A 20945-nucleotide genomic window follows, 5' to 3' on the forward strand; every position below is an offset into this window, starting at 1 on the left:
TGCCGACGACGTTAGTTAATCATTTGAAGGAATTAAAAAAACCTCAAGTCAGCCTTGGAACAGACAGTCAGACTTGGATCATTATTATGAACAGACAGTTTGTATTTCAAAAAGAAAGAAAGTCAATTGCAAAAACAATGCATTTCTTTCTAAGATGTCAACCGTAAAACCATTTCCCTTTTTAAAAACTGGAGAAATTAAATAAATATAACGCTTATTAGACTTTATAGATCGAATTTTTTTCTTTGCTTTGGCTTCGATGAGTAACGCTGATTAGTATCTTGGAGCATGGGTCTTAATGAATTTTGAATGTAAATTTTTACTAAAGTTTTAGTATATTTATGCACATTCATCTGTGAAAGCAATGTGCTCTTAATGAATAAAAAGAAGGAACTAGAATTGTAACAAAACTTTTTATAGTTAATTGGAATTGTTTATTGATAGCAAATAAGCTAATATTAATTAAGCTTTTTTGATTAATTTGCTACTGAATCCTTCATTAATTTTATTCCGTTATTATAAAAAACATTGTTATAACCTTACGTACCTTAAATGCGCCAAAATTATGCCCTTACAATCATTCATAGCTAAGATGAAGGAGTATAAATACGCCGAAACTTTGTCAAAATTTGCACTTAAATTATTCAAGACCTACACTCCAAGGAACTGAATTAACTTGTATAGACCATTGGCCCAATGCTTGGTGAGGAACTTGGTAGTAGAAACTTGATAAATGAAATAACAGTTATAAAAAATGCATTTATTTCTCTGTTGACAACCGGAAAAGCTGATAGGTATTTACAGCCTGGAGCGTATCAAAAATTGAGCAAATCTGGGAGAATGTCAGTGATTGATGCATCTTGACACACAGGACATCGAGCACGTTAATTTTACGAACCGAGAGGACTCTTTTCGGAAGGATGCAGGTCGGTCGACTCAGGTATCCCACAGATGATAGAACGAAGAACAATCCTGAAGTCGAGGTGGGATCAGGCTTTTCGTAGTAGCGGGGACATACTGGCCTCGCTACCGCAGCGGTGTCTCCTCTTAGTAATGGCAGTAGGGGTAGTTGGGGCAGGTGTGTGGGTCAACTCCAGCGGGGTACTTGGCTCCAGCTCCAGAACCATAGACTCCTGGAACTCCCCAGTGAGCCCAGGCGGGGGCGTGCCCAGCCCAACCGTGCCAGCCGGCCCAACCGTGAGCTCCGTGGGCTGCGAGGGCAACGTTGTCGCAGTAAGGATAGTTAGGGCAGGTGTGAGGGTCGACTCCGGCAGGGTAGAGGGCACCACCGTGGTTTCCATATGCGGCGTAGGCGTGAGCTGCGTACGGTGCTACGGCACCAACGGCCAGGGCTACGTTGTCGCAGTAGGGGTAGTTGGGGCAGGCGTGAGGGCTCACTCCGGCGGGGTATTTGGCCGCTGGGACGTCAGTCCCCATGGCGGCTGCCACGCAAAGGGCAAGGGCGATCTGGAAATTGCATGAAAGATACATTTAAAAAATGAAATTAATAGTTGAGGCAAAATGTAAGTTACTCGTATTAGGTGGGCCGTGAAAATATGGAGGGCCATGTTGAATAAGAATATTTGTTGCCTACGTAAGCTGAAATATTTGTAAAACGGATACTCCAAGGAAGGCTACCTTAATCGGTAGAATACTTGAGTATAACTGTCCAATATCAGTGTCTCCAATAACAATCTATTCATTACGATACAATTTTATAGGAAATAGTTGGATGTATCACTGTCTTGCGATGGCAATACTTCAATCATCGATAATTCTTCATTCAAATTTGCTTTTATAAATGAAATATTATCTCATGATATTATAATAACAGACTGTAATGAATTTTCACGGGAGCGTGATAGCCTAGAAAGAAGAGTGTTTGACCGCTTATGGAGGGGTTTCGTGTTCGAATCTCCGGTGAAGCCTTCGGGTACTCCCAAACAACAAAGGATTATGCACCCTACTTTCCCTACCCTGAATGTGTGACATTCACTCGTCGGTGGTTTAGTTCAGGGTGATCACTACCATCATCTTTCCTCTCCAACCCTTGGGTTGGGTAATCATTGAGTAAATAAATGACCTAGCATTCTTTCACTTAACGATTAGAACCATGCAATTTTAGATGAACAATGAAAGATAAATTTGAGGGGAAAAATTGATTATTCTAATTTGTACTACAGCTATATCGTAGCATTGGTAAATCTTATACCACTATCAGAATTTCTTAGATACTTTATCTGGAAAATGTACTTGTACAAAAAATCAATTAACTGGTTACTGAAAATTCTCAGAATACGAATACAAATTTCAGACACATCATTTAATTATTATGAGTCCTAATACTCTTTGGACATAAGATATTGCACTTTTGATGATTTCTTAGTCCTTATGATAGATATACAAAATTCTGAGACTTCGGCTGAGGATATTTCATGAAATATCTTTGATACTTGGAGTTAAAATTGTATTTTTGAAGCATCAAGAAAACATGTTTGATAGTGAAAATCCTTCTCTTAGACGCACTCAATCTGCTCTAAAATATGTACCTTTATGTGATCCCACTATCTGTATCTGGGCCAAAGGTGTCTATATCCACTGTAAGATATACATTTCAAACCACCGATTCTCTGAATACCTAAGTAATGTCTCTTAGATGGCCGCTTGATTTGAGTGCTAATGAAATTAATTACTTTAATAAACTACAACAGAACGAAAAACAAGTTAACTCCTTGCTAACTTCTTCTGACTATCAGCAAATATAGTATTTCATGCTCGTAAGCATTTTAGAAACTATTATCTCCTAAAGACAGACTGCAGTGGAAAGGTGACGCATTATATACCTCAGAATAATTTGAAACTAATTCAACTCTTGCATTTAATTTAACCACATTTCATAGTTGATAGAATTTAATAGCTAACTCGGTAATGAAAAATTATATTTCTCGATGAAAATCAGGTGTTATAGAAATAATGGATAGCAAAAGTTACTTTGGATAAATTTTCGGGTACAAAACAAAAGCGAGATTAATTTTTTTTCTTCCAGATTTTGTTCAATAGGCTAGAAATTACCATCCGCGCTCTCAGATGAAATTCCAAAATTCAACCTTATTTGATAGATACAGAAAAGCAATTTTCTTAAGGAAATCACCAATTAATTGAGCTACAATGGGGAAATGTTTTAATTAACCATGACGAATTAATTCTGCTCACAAATGCGAATTTCAATGTGTTATGTATCCAATAAATTTTCCTGCCGATTTCAATGACTCATATTAGCAATAACGAGTTTTTTTAAAGCATTTTTATTTTTTTAGTTATTCGCGAGTACTTGCGATTTTCCACTGTTAAAATCGTAATATTTGAAATAAACTCTCGCAATTTTCACGACAATAATCGCGGTAAATCTTAGAGGTCGCCCCATACAAACCATTACCATCACGAGAAACGTAGATAAAAAGGTACTCTTACCAACTTAGCGGGCATGACGGCAATAATCGTGGAAAATTGCAAGTACTTATTTCAACATCCTTTACTTCTATAAAAATGAAACGTATATTGAGAAATGCTTTCAAAAATATAAGGAAAGTTTACATAAAATACTAAGTTAACGAAAAATGCAGTTGATAAAACATTACCATCACGAGAAAGGGAAATATGATAAGGATCTCTTACCAACTTAGCGGCCATGACGGAGTTGTTGTGACTGCTGCCGATTCTTTGTCAGAAGACTATGTTGCGCTGCTCAAGCTATTAGATAATACTGTCCGTTATATAGTCAAGTCCTCACTTATACCTCTCCATCCTTCCCCTACCTTCCCATCCCTCTTATTGTCAACGATTACGGCACACCCTCCCCTTTGGGCCACGTAACCCTATCGAGGAATCTCCATTATGATATGGCGACCTCTAAAAGATCTGGAAGCCTTCCATTCCCTTCAGATACCCTAGAAATACATCCTTCTTCCTTTCCCTCTCCATTGGCCCACGCCCTTGCTAAGTGCGAAGATAAGCATTTAAAATGCAAAAGCACGCGCGCGCAAGAGACAAAGTCGCGCGTCAACAAATACGAGCTTGTCATTCCTTTCATGGCAGCGTAATTTATGAGCTCATAATTCGTTAAATAGGATAATTTTTTCTCTCCCACCGTGGTTACCCGTGTTATCGCATGGGTGGGGATCTAGTTGGCCATTCTTAGCGTGGAGATCTAATTTTAAATCGTGCCGAGAATTCTATTTTATAATCTGAGTAGCTTGTACGCAATAGGAAGCACTTATGTCTGGAATTTTTTCATTGATTTCCCGAATAAATTATCCTTCATTTCGATCTAAGGAGACCTGGTCGCTTTTTTCTGATTGATAAATTATTTTGTGCTTTTGCTATAATTACGTAATGTACGTTTTTTGCAGAAGGAGGTTTGATGAAACTATTACACAAAATAAGTAACACATGCTGCGGTAAATCCCTCATACAAATTATACTAACAGCTTTCAGATCCAACTTTCTAAAATATTCATATACATTAAAAATATTTAAATAATCCATTGATGCCACATCGTAGACTCTAAATTATTTTAATTCTCAGTGGGTGTTTTTCAAAGTTACATAGACTTTTATTTACTCTAGACAAATTATGATTTAATCATATTAATTTACATGGAAAAATTGGATTGTTTCCAAATGAGTGGCTTTAATAAATCGATTAATATTTTCATTTGAAAAGTATTAGTGCCACCTCAATGAATACAGATTTCATAGGGAATTTTTAAATATTGATAACATCTGTGAGGTTTTATATACCTCCTAGTAATATTGTTTCCTGGAATGATAAAGAAATAGAATAGAATATTTTTATTATGCTCTAGGTAAAACCTATGAGAGCAAAAAATAGAAAATACAGGAAATGTTCAACTCTTAATAAAAGGCATTTTGACAAATATAAGGCATTATGGAGAGTATTGTTAGGCTAACAAGTAGTAGATATTTATACAAAACTGTGAAATATTCAATACTAATAACACAAAAATATAAGTTTTAACTTAGACAGTAATGAACACACACATACATATGCACATTCATTTAGAGAGTTTTGATAACATCACAACTTTAAGACGATAACTCTAATGAGTTGAGGAGACTGAATTAAGCCCCAGACTTCAAATAGGAGTACAGCCTTCTTTTAAACGACTGAAGTGATTGTGTCGTCTTTATATTTGGCGGAAGAGTGCCAGAATCTAGACGCAGTTGGATGAAAATATTTGAAATATATATTGGTGCGGGCTTGAGGAAATTGAAGGTCAGAAACACGGCGGGTGGAAATTCAAGTAGCCTTTTTGCGGGGGATGAATAATTCGTACAGGTATGCAGGAGTCTGTTTTTGGAATAAGGAGAACAGAAAAGATCCCAGGATAGATATTATCATTAATGTGTCCTGATTTTAATTTGGTGTCCACGGGGTATTTTTTGTACCATTACTGCTCGGCTTATAAAATGAATGGAATTTATTGAACAACCTGAAATTCATTCAGTACACATATTTCCATCAAAGCAAGTTAGCTAAATACCTATCGAGTCTGCTAATGATAGTGAAGTTTGGCACCCTTAATACGATCCTTTTGACTGAAATTGCTATCCAAGAACCTTTGATGGAATCCCAAAAATTGAGAAAGAATATGCATGGTTTCTAAGCCCTAACAGATCTAATTTACCCTGCAATGATGTAACGTTAACATTACTTTAATATTTATGCTCTACTTCATTTGCAGTACGTTAGTGAAAATTCTAATGAACAACACAATAAAGCCTATTCATCCATTAATTCAAAGAATACAATTTTCTGGTAACAGCGATTGTTCCTTGTATAGATCATAAAATGAGCAATTAAATCGGCTAGTTACTAACTGAGCTTGATTGAATTTCCCTGTAATGGAAGTAATAAAACATTTCCAAGAAAAATAAACTCGCAGGAATGCCGTTATAAGAAAAGAACTAAGAAAAATGGTAATCAATTCTTAGTTTATTTTTCTCAAATTCTGAATATTCTTGAATGTCTATAAGTAATGCATTAAGAGATGTATACGTGCCGATTCACTATTGCCTCTCTCGTTAGCAGCTGATACAGTTAATGAATCGCATCGTATCCATATTTTCATAATTATAATTGCTCAATAATAAGTAAAATTGAGTATAATTAATGGAATGTTTAAAACGTCACGTAAAAAACGGAAATCTATCATTTAAAATGCCAAACGTTATTCGATTGATACTTCGATATGGCATCCTAAAATTAGGCCTATCATTAATCAGAGTTGTTTCAAACAAGTACCTCAGAAGGATGAAAAATGACAGGCGTTATCACAGCATCGATATCAGAAAACAAACAACTCTCTTCTACAGAAAGAGTCGATTGTATTAAATATCTGGGAATCTACATCGATCAAAGATTTAGCTGGAAACAGCATATTGGTAAATAAGACCAGAGATGACATCTATAATTATGAAATTTAGATATAGGTAATTGCCCAGTGTCTGTTCTCAGAATGGTGCACTATGCATTAGTAAATTCAAGATTACAATACGGAATTTTATGCACGGGTGGAGCACACTTGACTAATTTGCAACCACTCTTGTTATCTCAGAAAATGGTGATAAGGGTAATGCTGAGGGCATCAAACTTAACTCATTCTCTTCCCCTATTCAAAAAAATAAACATTTTACCTTTGAGGTATTTATTTGTTTGTAAGGTCCTTAGAGTATTTTATATTAGAGTTGATGAAAAGAACTCACCAATATCACATAATCTCCGAAATTGTAATACTTTTCACATACCCAGACCAAGAACAGAATTATATGAACAAAGTTACCTATTCTTTGGACCGAAAATTTACTGTGAGTTACCAAAAATGAGAAAAGAAGTACGAGGCTAACTATTTCTTCGTCTTTTCACTATTTTAAATGGATTCAAATTTATTCAAATAGTAATTTGCTTGTATTTTTTACGTCATCATTAAATTCTGTGTGTTGTGTCTTGTACTTGTAGCCGCGTAAACTTTAAGCCGTATTTCCTTTTAGCTGTGAGTAAAACGTTATACCGTTCAATTATCCACACTTTTAATTGTTCCTAACTGTGATAATCCCAGGATTTCTTTCCCAGAATATAACTGTTACATGCTTTTGGTCATGATCGATCATGTCATATTGCATGTTCGGTTAAAATTACTAATGTACTACCAATACCGTTTTGAGGAGCACAACTTTATTTTCGGGAAAAATAAAATTCGAATATCCTATTCTTTTCAATGTGTTACTTTTCCACTCTGTTATAATAACCATGGAAGTATCATATATGCCATTTTATTTTGCAATATGAAATGACTTGTACCTCAGATCTATATATAATAGATCTGAAAAGGCACGCCTTTTAGAATGGCCCTTCATCAAATTTAATGTTTCTGACAGTAAACACCGGGTTGTAAAGTCATGTTCAAAAATAATTGGTTCATCCAGCACTTGCAGACTCAATTTTTTATCTCCATAGGTTGTTTTTGTTTTTTTATCCACTCAAGCTTGATTTTTTCCGTGCATCTCATTGTCAATGTTTCTTATTGATGTCACAATGTATTCCAAACTAGCCTTCTACGAACTTTTTCCTCACTAAAATTCTAGTGTGGTAAAGGTTTAAAAATAAAACCTTATTTTTCTAAATTTTTTGCTTTGCCAAAGCTGCTCTTTCTTTCTTTACCTCAAAATTATATGATGACCATAAGGTATTGTCACTAAATACTCTACAAAATAATGTAATCGAGTCCGATAATGTGTTTTTATAATTTCAATTAAGTTATTTTATTTCCCTTTCTTTGCATGTACAGTTCTAATTGTCACATTATTGCTAAAAGGTGTAAAAAATGCCTTTATAAAGTTTTCAGTAATAACACGCTCAATTTGAGCAAATTTATTACACGGAATCCGAAAATTAATAAGTAAAATCAGTTGACAGATTGCAAAATTGAATTAAATCCACCCTTAGGCTCGATAAATTACAGTAAAAAATTCATCCCACTAGTAATAAAAAATAAACTTGCTTTTATTGCGTATTTAATAACATAGTTTCAAAAAATGTTTGATAACAAAACTAATACCGTTTTATAACATTCTGCATCCATGTACTCCCCCCAATAAATGAGATTAAAGTTTGAAATTGCCTCATTTGTCTCATATCACCTCGGAGATTTTTTGTGATGATAATAGGACGACTAAATTTCATTAGATAATTTATGCAATAGCATAATGGTTAGGTTTATCGATGATCAAAAATTTTATTGATAGTTTTCAGTAGGTACTTCTACAAAGAAGGGACTCTTAATGCCTAGAAGGTATTGAAATAAAAGCTGGTATTTGTTTTAGTAGGGTAAATTGCTCAATACTGACATTTGATCAAATTATATACTGGAATAGTGACTGTTACATCTGAGCCCTTCACATTTGATCACCTTTGGTGCTTCGCAGGATAAACCCATTGAACCCGTCCACTGTAACGTGTTCAATGATTTACTGCTTCTCCCGATGATACAGTTTAATTACCACACATACCTCCGCGTGATATTTTCGTGCTAAGGCATGTTCCGGGACAGGTTCCTTCGGGGAAAGGATAATCAAATTAGCATAGTCTCTCTATTTCACCGTGAGGTATGCGCAAGGATGAAATTCCTTCCTTGGCGTCGCTAATCACGTCATTATGAGGGCCGCAGTGAAGGTAAAAGAATCATGCATTTCACAACGAAGTAGTCTGGTCAAAATAGGAAAAAATTTTACCCGAAAATGCTAATAATAAATGACCATAAGCTATCAACTTCTGTACTGAGGGTCCATTATTGCATTTGACTGAATTTGTCTAAGAATGAGGGTATTTTCTGTATTGTCAGTAGAGTACACCTAAGTCGCAATTGTAGATATGTATTTGAAAGTCCAATAGATTTTTCATCATAACAGTAAGCTGAATCATTTTATCATGACCAAAATGTATTTTTAAAGGTATGTTATCTTAATAACTTGGAAATTTTGATATATTGAATAGAGGATTTTTTTTGCCAATTTTTGACGAGTATCAAACTTACTGCACACATAATTTAATTTTTATGTGACATTAAAAATGATCTTTATCATTATTATTGTTAGTATTATACTAGGATTCCGATTTAATAAAATTAACATGAAATCTAAATTGAAGTCACCACAAAGTCACTCTTTTTTGCTCAAAAAATGACGTAGGACGCCTCATTTTCTTGCTAAATATGTATTTAATCTTGATCTGAAAAAAGAAATAAATGTTACCGCCATCATGAGGTCATACACTATTTCCGCATAATCTATAATGAGGTAACTAAATGAGACATGTCTGCTGAAAATAAATTGCGAGCAACTCAAGGTCGTTTAATAATTATTTGTCTTTATCTGATTTTAGAAAAAATTGTCACTGAGAGAGCATTCATGGTTTTGCATAAACTACTTTTTAAATCTAGGAAAAAAAACAATTACATATTTTAAACATTTTTTAAGATCTAAGGACACAACAATTTCTATCACTGTGAGTAGCAATGGCAATTCTTAGCCAAAAAGTACTCTATCAGAATTTGAAAATATATATTGCCGCGTTCCATGAGCTAAAAGAAAATATCGATATACTTAAGAATTCCCTTAATAGCACTTGTCCAGATTTTCTGTTCAAAGAGAACCACCTGGAAGTTTAAATTCTTTCGTGAAAAAGAAAACTGTATACAAATCTTATTCTGAAGATTATCACTACATTTCAATAATCTTGATTGATTAAATTTATTCTTGTTAGTTAGCGGGGCGATATATTGTATTTCGGTATCGAGCGAAAAGAGCGGTGGTTCGATATATCGGCTCCTCTATATACCATTGTTGTAATCACTATAACGAATTATATGGAAATTTTTAATTAAAATAAAATTTCAGTTCTTATTTTAAAAATCGCAATTGGTCATCGAGAAAAGGAACTTCATGATGCTTTTTCTAAATTGTTGACATTACTAATACACCCGCTGCAGTTTTCACTAGCACTACCAGGTAACTTAAATCATAAAAAGCCATTATAAAACTTTATCTAACGCTTAAATCTCGGATATAAAAGCTTTTCGTTGTAGGAAATAATGAGGCAATATTTTCAAATTTGAGAGAGAAGTGTTGATTGGGGTCTTAAATGTATGCTCTGAAAATTTCAGGATTACATGCTAAGTTATATACACGGACAAAAAAGTTTAGTTAGAATTATCGAATTCTGATGAAATTTATCAAACTTTGGGTTCATATGGCACACTAATAATTACCAAACCAGTTTGATAAATTCTATCAAACTGATTTGGTAATTGTTACCGAAATGGCCACTGCAGTTCGATAAAAACTATCAAAATCGAAAGTATAATAAAACCGATTTAGCGTGTACAGGTGAAAGATTTTCAATCCAGACAACCTATTCTGCTTGAAAATCATAAAATTAGGTGTTAAACTTAAGTTTCTGCAAAAGAAATAAAAAAAAAAGTGGAAAATAATACGCCTATATGAAGCATTGAACGTGGGTCCCCACGTGGTAGCAACGTACTCTAACAACTAGTCTAAATCGATTGCCATAATAATTGCTCACTCAAACGCCGTAATATATTATTATTGTAAATAATCAAACTTTGTTTTGAAATGTGAATAAGGTGTGACTACAGTTTCCATTTGTATGCTTAAGAGGAATACTTGATGCACATAACAGCATTACGTAGTTACTCCATATGAATATCTAGTGCAGATGCGCAGGAAAACTTTATTTGCGGGCTTTTTACATCGATATAGAGATGACTTTTACGTGCTGGGTGATATCCTTAGCATGGATTGGTTCTAGTATGACATCACATGCTATTAAACATGATCGCGAATGATTATACCTCAGGAATACCTCTAATTAAAGTTTTGGTGTGTCGAAATACACAAACATTACCTACCTTACAGCTTTAATAACCATGATAATACGCTATTCAATCACTGTCTTTGATGCACCAGCTTACGGATAACATTGCAATTTAAAGCAGGAACAAACAGAAAAATGAACGTAAACAAAATTAAAACGTTATCGCCATCACAAATAATGAAAACAAAATCATTTATACCAACCTATCTTATATGTAAGGCCTGTTTAAGAATATTTCAACTGCAAATGTGTATTGGTATAAACAAAAGAGGAACGACTGACCGTTCGATAGATTACGAAACGCTTAAGCCTGAATCACACGATCATTTTTTTTCGTCGCGAAAGTGATTACTATCGCGATCACTGCGCAAAATGATCGTCGCCGGCAACTGTTTTTCGCGATCGCAATGAGGATTCCCATCGCTATTTTTCATCACTCGTCCGGTCGCTTTTTCCGTCGCTAAAACAGTCACTAAAACCCCATATCAGCCAATCGGAACGCAATCCCCTATGGAGCGATTGCAGCGCAACGTTTGACAATTGTGGGAACGACATAAATAAACAAACACGCTATATAATTTCGTGATGTGGGTCCTATGACAACGAGCTGTGATATTGGAAATAATGCGAAAAGCGACGGCGGGAGTGATCGTGTGATTCAGAAAAATGATCACTAGAGCGATTGATTTTCGCGACGGGAAAAGTGATCTCGATAGTGATCACTTTCGCGACGAAAAAAAAATGATCGTGTGATTCAGGCTTTAGTAAATTCTATTAAACCAAATTTGCATAACAATGTAGAGTTCAATAACTTTTACCAATCAAACAATCACCTTCGTAAAATTAATCATAACTTCGATGAAAGTTACCAAACTCAGAATCGTATTAAATTAATTCAGTTATTTTTACCAAACTCTTTCGTACATTTGACCAAATTATGAAATATCAAAATGTTTGATGAAACATATCAAGAGCGTTTGGTAAAATATATCAACTGCTTAATAATTTACATCAAAGTTTAAGTATATTTAACAAAAATACTCCCTATCACACCAGTTTGATAGTTTTAATCAAATCTTTTTTTTCCGTGTATAAGCATTAAAATAGTATTTAGCTATAATATAACTGATAACTTCAGGCCTAACCATGCGAAACCTTTCCGTTATGGAAAAAGAATAAAACTTTGTTAGGTTCATAATATAATATTTTGATTGGCACGACCCGGGTTCCGTAACATAATTACATCTTCAGGTGGCTGATCATGCATGCATCTCTTTTTATACCAAGTCGGGTATGACATTAAGGAAATCTAACTGTCGGAATGGTCTGGAATTTAACTGATAACTCATCTCACTCCTTTCCGACAGTTAGTTGTCCTTACTGTGCAATCCGACTTGACATTTTAAAAATATTACTATGTTACGAAACCCGGGCCGTGCCGATTTAAATATTTTCAGTGAACTCAACAAATGTTTACTCTTTTAATTTACATAGTAACTATAAGGAATAGAAAAAAGTTTATGCATAATCTTTCAAGGCTACAAATTAAACTCATAATTGATAGGTTGATTAGTGACGGTTGGGGGCTATATAGGTTGGGCGGCTTCAAATTATGTCATGGAAAACATGATGTCTCCAAAATTTCACAAATCATCCTTTCCGAGGAATCTACCCTACCAATCAACTGAAATAAAATGGCGTAGGACGGATCTAACTAAGCTTACCTGGAACACGAATTGTTGGCCATCTACAACTCTTTCCAAGGTATTAGCGAGTTAAATCAAAGTTTTCATTAATAATTATTAGATTCTAACTCTGTTTAGGGCTATCAGATATGAACTTTTTTTATCTTTGGAGTGCGCCCTTAATGGTAGTTTGTCATTAATTATTGACGAGCTCTGAATGGCGAGGGCGTAAACTGAAAACCAAATTCTGGTACTGGGGGGAAGAGTTACGTCTAATAAATATCTCAACCCAATTTTAACTGTTGGTTCGTAATAATCTTGCCGTATAACATACACAGTGGTTGAAAGACACATCAGATCCACTTAGCCAGTCGTATTTTGTCGTTTTCGGTGGCTCATTTCCTTTTTTTTCAATTTAGCAGTAAACTCGAATTATTTCGAAGATCTTTCTAAATCTTTTCTTAATGCTTATATCTCGAATACTAAAATTTTTCACCTTAGAATATGTTGTGGCCCCAAGTTAATTTGAGGCACACAAATGTTAAAAAGGGTCTAAAATATAAAGTATACTCTGAAAATTTCAAGATGATTTCACGAGTTTTCGAAGTAATTCGTCGCGAAAATAAGACCGTCTGATTGTGAATAATGTGTCTTGTTAAGTTTTGGGAACTACGTTTCTGGTCTTTATTTTTTATTTCAGCCCCTACCAACGAGGGCTTTTATAGAACATTTGGTTTGGATTTGTGAACGTAGAGTACTTAGTCATTGTTGTAATAATACCTCATATTCAGGAAATGGGATTAGTTTATTTTCGTGGGCCACTTGAGATTTAGCAGGAAGTTTTGGCGGCATCATGATGGTTTGATATGAACATTGAATATGTCTACCGTCTTCTCCACGTGCTGAGCCCGTAAAACATAATAATATTTACCCATATGGAGCATAGAACTCTATACGAGCGAGGCTTGGATGATAACAGCTGAAAAGGAATGAAGAGTGGAAGCATTCCTAATGTGGTACTATCGAAGAATGATGAAGATAAAATGGATCGACCTAGTGAGTAACGAGGAAGTGCTAAGAAGAGTAGGAGAAAAGAGAATTCTTCTAAAAGATCTTTATTGGAAGACGGGACAACTTAGTTGGCTACATGAGTCATGATGGCCTGGTAAAAACATTAATAGATGGACAAGTGGAAGGGAAGAAGGGACCTAAAATGAGTTACATGGGAGAGGTTATAAAATATGTAAAAGAGAAGAAATATGTCGCTACGGAAAGGCTAGCAGATAGTATAGCGGAATGGAGAGCTGCGTCAAACCAATATCAGGATTGTTAACTTGATATCCATCTAGATTGACATCTATGTTGGTAATATATTATGAGTCATGATGACCAAATGAAAATAATAGTAGGACAGGCAGAAGGGAAGTAGGGTAAGTGATGGACCCGAATTAATTTCATAGGACATGTTATAAAGGATATAAAAGAGAAGAAATGCCGTAGAATGGGTTGACTTTGTGACAATGGGTCTATTTTTCGTATTTTTAATCTCGCGTCGCGACCGCTCGTCTCATGAGGAGTTGTGCTAGGCATTTCATTTGTCAGACATGCCGCGACATGTTGTGGCAGCCGGATGGAGCTTCTTAACAGGTGTAGTTCTTTTTGACGCCATTGTCTTGCAATACTATTTTTTACTCTTTCGGAAAAGGAGGGAAACTTTATATCGTGAAAAGTTTTCTGCAAAAGACCCACAAAATAATCTGGGTGAAATAATTCGAGGGTTAAGTTATGGGAGTGTTTTACGAACCCTTATGCTGTATATCACAACGTGCTCCTATTTTTTTTAGCATTTTCTTACAAACGGCTGCTGTCCCATTTAATTGCACCACACGCCTATTGAGTCGGCTTCCTAAGTTGGTATCTAGATGAAAATTAACCTTATTATCCACCGGCTCATTGTAATTGCATACTCACTGCTCGTCATATTTACTAAGCACCAGTTAATTTCACGTACATCCGTCTTTATAACCACAAGAAATCGTGGAATGTTTTGTATTTGAAAATTTCTGTAATTTTAAGAAAAACAAAATGCTCCCTTTCGACGTTAATTTGCTTAATGCAAGAAATAATTTATTTGTGCTAATTAATAAAACTTATAAAATCTGGTTTTCTATGAATGGAACCAAATAGCTTATTAATGAAATTGGTTCATGTTGTGTACTGTTTGTTAGGGACTATCTAAACAGCTTATTGTTATGCAATGAAGAAAACGAGATTAACTCTCCAACAAGTGAATATATGTTATACAGTTACATTATATTTGAATTGTCCCCAGTTGACCCCTTCAAAATATACACGAGAGACAATAATCATATTCATTATGCATTACGATTTCATCTCTCAGTACACATGAGCTGGATGCAGTTGCCCAGTATCCAATTTTTTTGTGCGGAAGTGTAATTGATTAATAATTAATTACTGTGCTAACCCAGTGTTACTAAGATTTTTCCACCGCAAACCGCACTTCCTTGCGAGAGCGAGGCAATTTAGTTGGTAATTGCATGTTGACGACCTTGCAAACATAAGTTTTTTCTCCCCTATACACCGAGCAAAAGTTACACTGCATATCATGGAGTAAATGGCAGGATATCATTAGACTATCAAGGACTTGTCCAGTTATGCCTTTCTAATTTTAATGTTCGATGGAAGTGTAACTTGAGCAATCAACACGGACATAGAGCCACACCTAAGGAAATGGGTTCATTTATATGAGCAATGTCAGCATGCAGGAATAAGATGGAAATCTCAGAAAAGGTTAACCTTCGCATCATATCGATGCGGAAACATAATTTTAAAAAAGGTAAATATATGTCCTGATATAGAGGCATTTGTTAACCAAGGCAATGAATCTGATCCGATTAATGTCAAGTATCATTAAAAATCCGGGATAACTCAGATTTGTAATTTGGACAATATCCTTCCTCAGCGGAGCGTTCATGAATTCGATATTTTTTATTTTTCCCAAACTTGGTTTGCACCCCCTAACTACTTTGAAGAGTAACGAATTAAAAATTTTGCAAACCAATTGATTAAATAACGGCTATTGGTAACATAGGTGAGAGCACCGGGAGTTTCCAATAAAAATATTGCTTTGGCATCACGTCATTGCAATGTCGCTAAATTCCTAATTCTCCATTGACTAAATTACGGCTATCTGGAACATATGGGTTAACAAATTAACTGAGAGTTCCCAAGTAAATATTGCTATTACTTCTCGTCATTAAAAAGTCGCTGAATTTCTAATTTTTCATAAAATTACCAGTAAATTGGAATTATTTTTATTTATTTTTGCTACTTTAATGCAAAAATCGTGATATACTCTTGAATAGCGCTTCAGGCTACTGATCATTGGGCATTGTGATCAGTCCCAAGCCTTTGAAAATTCCCTTCCAAAAATGGTTTCGGGGTGAGTTATATGAGTGGCTCCCATCTCTGTAATTCGCGTTCCTGTGACTTAATATGTTTGAGCTAAATAACCAGCCTTTGAGCTAGATAACCAGCCTTTTAGCTAAGGCACTGTGAAATTACTGAACTTTTTCAATTCCTCAGGATTACATTTCTAAGGGACTCTAGCCCGTTGTTTTTTTTTTTTTTTTGTCCGCAGCGAGAGAAGATTATTGCAGAATGAAGACACGAAAGGAATTATTAGGTATGAATAAAATGCTGGTTTTCTCGTGTGAACGAATTGGATTTTATTTTTGTAAAAACAGGAATTGAGTTTTTTTATGGATATTTACAAGCAGTAGGCCAGTAAGAGAATGTGGTTATTGCGATGACATTTATCGCCACATCTCTACCGAAATATTGTGGATTCCTTACGTTTTTACACTCATCCTTCGTGTTCTTCAGTACTGAAGGATAGAAGGAACTTCTACTGGCCTGCTCCACCACTTAATCTCGTTAGAAGCATGAAGATACCTCAGGCAAAGCCTAAAGGAACCTGGAAGATTCTTTAAGCAGTACCCTCAGAATCTGGAAGACTCCTCAGGTAATATCTGTAGAATCTAGGAGTTTCCTCAAGCAATGCCATCACGAGGGATCTTCAAGGAAGGTGGGAGAAAATTTTGGTGCCAGCACGATGCTTTCCAGAGGAAAACTTGACTTAATGGCAGTAGGGGTAGTTGGGGCAGGAGTGAGGATCGACACCAGCGGGGTAGTGGGCACCAGCTCCGGCAGCACCATGGTGAGCGGCGGCGACACCGTGTCCCCAAGCACCAGCGTGAGCACCGTGAGCACCAGCCCAACCGTGAGCGGCAGCTCCGTGAGCGGCACCGGCCCAAGCGTGGGCGCCGTGAGCGGCACCAGCCCAGCCATGAGCACCATGTCCAGCCAGGGCGACGTTATCGCAGTAGGGGTAGTTGGGGCAGGTGTGGGGGCTGACTCCGGCGGGGTACTGGGCGGCAACGGGTCCGTGAGCACCGTGGACGGCGGCACCGTGGTGTCCGTAGGCAGCGTAGGCGGGTGCGGCGTAGGGTGCAACGGCACCATGGTGTCCAGCTCCGTGAACGGCAACGTTGTCGCAGTAGGGGTAGTTGGGGCAGGCGTGGGGGTTGACTCCGGCTGGGTACTGTGCGGCTGGGACGCCAGTTCCAGCGGCAAGTGCCATGCAGAGGGCGAGAACGATCTGTAGACAATAATTGAGGAAATTAGTTTTGTCATTCCCGTGAACGAGTTTGATACATCCATGCACATTATACTTTCAAGGATATGAGCCATATATATATATGGAGAATAAGTAATTTTTAAAGCGTGGTTATAGGGTTTCCCACCATTAGAGTCAATTAAGGCGACAAGAAAATGTTTACGCGTGGTTATACGGTATATTCTAATTTGCTGGATATTTTTTAGTTCTGAGTAAAAAAATGTATTACTTTGGTAGAATAACGCCCTGTTCTCACCGTTGTTTTCTCAAACCTGAAGAGGAGATTACGGTAAACCACACATTTCGTTCGATAATTTCAAACAAAGGAATTCAGATCTTTTGGGTGCTATTTCGTATATTTCTCAGCATTTAGGTTTTTTATTTTCCCAGTATATTGTGAATGTGTTTATTATTTAATTGGTGGTATACTCCATGAAGTGGAAAATAAGTATGTTATTATCTGTTTCCTCAAAAATTCGGTAGCAGCTGCAGAATACGTAAATGAATACGTGAGCACACACCGAGAGCAGTTTTAATTGATTGAACGGTGAATTTGTCGTTGTTGGCAACCTACGCAACGAGATGTTATCGTTCTCCTTCTGCAGCGTAAAATTTATGATTTCCTTATTACACAGCAATTTATTCACGCCCTTGTTGGAGACTAACTTGAGGCCTTGGGCATTGGAATACAGCAAATGCTTTTGTGCTAAAAGTTATGACTTCATTAGTTAAGTAATTCATTTAATGTGAAGACCACGAATTTAATGAGTTAATAAGCATTTTTAAAAGAGCAAATTATAGCGATCAGATGGGTGTTCTTGGTTTAAGGCCAGTATTGACTAGTGCTAGTTGACTGAGGGTAACTATCTCGATTTAAAATATCCTGTAAAATTATATTTTAAAAATATCTAAACGAAATAGGATAAGCAACTCACTACAAAAGGTCTGGCGTGAAAATTAACCACGCTGCGTTAAAGTCTTATGTTGCCAACATTGGGCATAGTTGCGAGAATTATGAAAATTTACTTGCATCAAAGCATATGACTAACAATTATTGCTTGTTCTTTACTCTAGATATATCAAAAAAAAGAAATGGCTTTATATTCATGCAGGTGTCCTAGATCAAAATTTAAAGTGCCTATTAATGGTGTCCTTATTGAGCTAATACCGGAATGATTTGTAGGCTTTGAGACAGTGAAATTTGAATAAATATTTATTGAAATATATGTGATATGAATATTAGTGAAGGCACATTTAACTTTTTAAAAAGCATTAAATGATCAACTATCAATAATTATACTTTGTAACTTCCCTCCATACCTCCATAGTAATGAACGACCAATATTCAAACATTTTTTCAACCCCAAAACCGCCATTTCGGAAGTAAAAAAATTCGATTATTGACAATTGTATAATTAGATAAAATCATTTTGGAATGATCAAAACTTATCTATTAATGACCAGAGACTCAAAAATGATGGATAAAGTTCCCAATGACGCAAGATTAGTATTATGCGGAATTGTATAAATGCAAATAAAATATGATGCTTATGCATCCTATAATGGCTACAATTGAGCACGGTAATAATAGTGAGAATTGACTTGCGTTAAAGCATACGAAAAATACTCATTGCTAGTATTTTACTCTAGAAACATCAAAAAAAGTATTGGTTTTATATTCACGCAGATTGTCAAAGATCTCAACTTTTAACATGTGCCAACGCATCCCGGTATGTTTAATGAACTTCTAGGATATTGCGATAAAGTATCTAATAGTTAGAGCTTAACATTTTATGCAAAATTGTATAAATGCAATTCTATCGTGATGCTTATGAATCCTAAAATGGCTGTAATGTAGCACGGTTGGAATATTGCGATGTAGCAGATAGTGAGTGGGTCAAATCAGTCTTACCAAGCGGGCTGCCATTTTTCCTGGTTTTCTTCTGGGAGAGCTAGACGAGCTTCTGCTGAGACCTCGTGGTGATGCTGACAATGTAGTCCAGGAGCACACAAGCTTTTATACACATCTCGATCGCCTCCTTCCCCAATTAGACCCCCATGGGCGGACCCCCACCCCCCAGTGACTCCACCCATTCATGCAACACTGTTACACCAGCAATCACCACTAGAGTGCACGGCCCAATTGGTGATAACCCTTCCCTTAGCGTAACCTTCACCGTGAGGTGATCCCAGGGTCGCCCAACCTTTCCCACGTGGCCAAGTGCACCTTTCTCCCCAGCGAGCGAACTGCACGGGTGGATATCCTCGGGTGTGACCCGCGCCCCGCCCGCAAAGCGCAACCCCTTCTTATTCTTTTGACTTTCACTTCCACACCGCACCGCAACTTTGAGAAATAATTGCAATGCCTGCCGGTAATTCTGTGCGTTCCGTCATACTTGCGTTAAAAAAGACTCATCATTTAAACCATTAGAGTGCTGCGCAGGGCGGCTTAATGTTGAAAAGTTGTGAATAGAGATATACTAGCTGACCCGGCAAATGCTGTTTTGCCCCGTACATTATTTCTAGTGAATATTTCGGTAGTCGGATAAAAAATAACTAACTTTTTGTGTGTGGAGATGTGGTATACGGCTGAAAGAGGAACTTTTACGCTTTGGCTTTGAACGATGACGATATGTATAAATAATTTAACGCCAAAATTTTTAAAAATTAATTTGACTTTCATTATAGTTATTAATAAATTTCAAACTGCATACATCACAAATTATGAAAATTTAAAAAAGACTCATTGTCACTCTCCTGGTGCAATGGGATGTACGATATTTTTCTTGAGTCCATCTTCAGCCAACACAATCAAACTGGATGGCTTGCCCACGCGAGAACATGCCACACATAATTGTCCGTGTGAAAAACACGGTGTGCCGAAATCTATGCCACAAACAGACATCGTTTGGCCTTGTGACTTATTGATTGTCATTGCGAATGCCAATCTAATAGGAATTGAAGCCGTGTGAATGAAATTAGTATATCTGTTGGAATAATTGGGACTCGCGGTATTAATACATCTTCTCCTTGGAACTTGCCATTCAAAATGCTGGCAGTGACTTAACTTTGTTACAAAGAGATGTCAATCAACGTAAACAATTCTAACGGTCGCCAAGGGGACATTAAGCCAAAAACGCTGAAATTTCACCTTTTTTTTGATGCGTTTTTCTAAATTCACCGTAAATCACGTGGCAAACTAAATTCGATTGCAAGAATAAGAATTTGCATTTATATTTCTTACCAATGGTATATGTCTTAACTTAATGTGACCGTAATCAATAATTTAAATATGCAAAAGGAAAAAGGTCTGCAGGCATTAAAAACGAACTTCACATGTATTTCTTATGGAAATGACTCAGGGCCCATTCCAGGGCCTCATGAGCTCTGGAGATTTATGAAAAATAGTTTACAATATATGCTCAGTCCCACTGAACACAAACACTAAATTTCATAGGAATTGTTCCAGCCGTTACGGAGGAGTTTGGAAACAAAAAATCGTGACACGAGAATTTTATATATTAGAATATCTATCACGAATAAAAATTTCAGTAAAAAATTATAATAACAGCTTGTTTCCCCGCGAAAT

General features: G+C 36.2%; 2 protein-coding genes across 2 annotated transcripts; both read right to left on the reverse strand.

The window, feature by feature from the left end:
- Positions 1-745: 745 nt before the first annotated feature.
- Positions 746-3780, reverse strand: LOC124169048 (cuticle protein 1-like). Its single transcript, XM_046547518.1, has 2 exons — positions 3676-3780; positions 746-1467 (listed from the first exon to the last, which is right to left on the reverse strand). The coding sequence occupies exons 1-2, from the start codon at positions 3688-3690 to the stop codon at positions 1048-1050; spliced, it is 435 nt and encodes a 144-aa protein (XP_046403474.1). The 5' UTR covers positions 3691-3780; the 3' UTR covers positions 746-1047.
- Positions 3781-16425: 12645 nt separating this feature from the next.
- Positions 16426-19369, reverse strand: LOC124169516 (histidine-rich protein PFHRP-II-like). The gene is made up of 2 exons (XM_046548149.1): positions 19269-19369; positions 16426-17338 (listed from the first exon to the last, which is right to left on the reverse strand). Exons 1-2 carry the CDS (start codon positions 19281-19283, stop codon positions 16817-16819), a joined length of 537 nt encoding a protein of 178 aa, XP_046404105.1. The 5' UTR covers positions 19284-19369; the 3' UTR covers positions 16426-16816.
- Positions 19370-20945: the final 1576 nt, after the last annotated feature.

This window comes from Ischnura elegans, chromosome 12 (assembly GCF_921293095.1).
Source record: "Ischnura elegans chromosome 12, ioIscEleg1.1, whole genome shotgun sequence".
Lineage (NCBI taxonomy): Eukaryota > Metazoa > Arthropoda > Insecta > Odonata > Coenagrionidae > Ischnura > Ischnura elegans.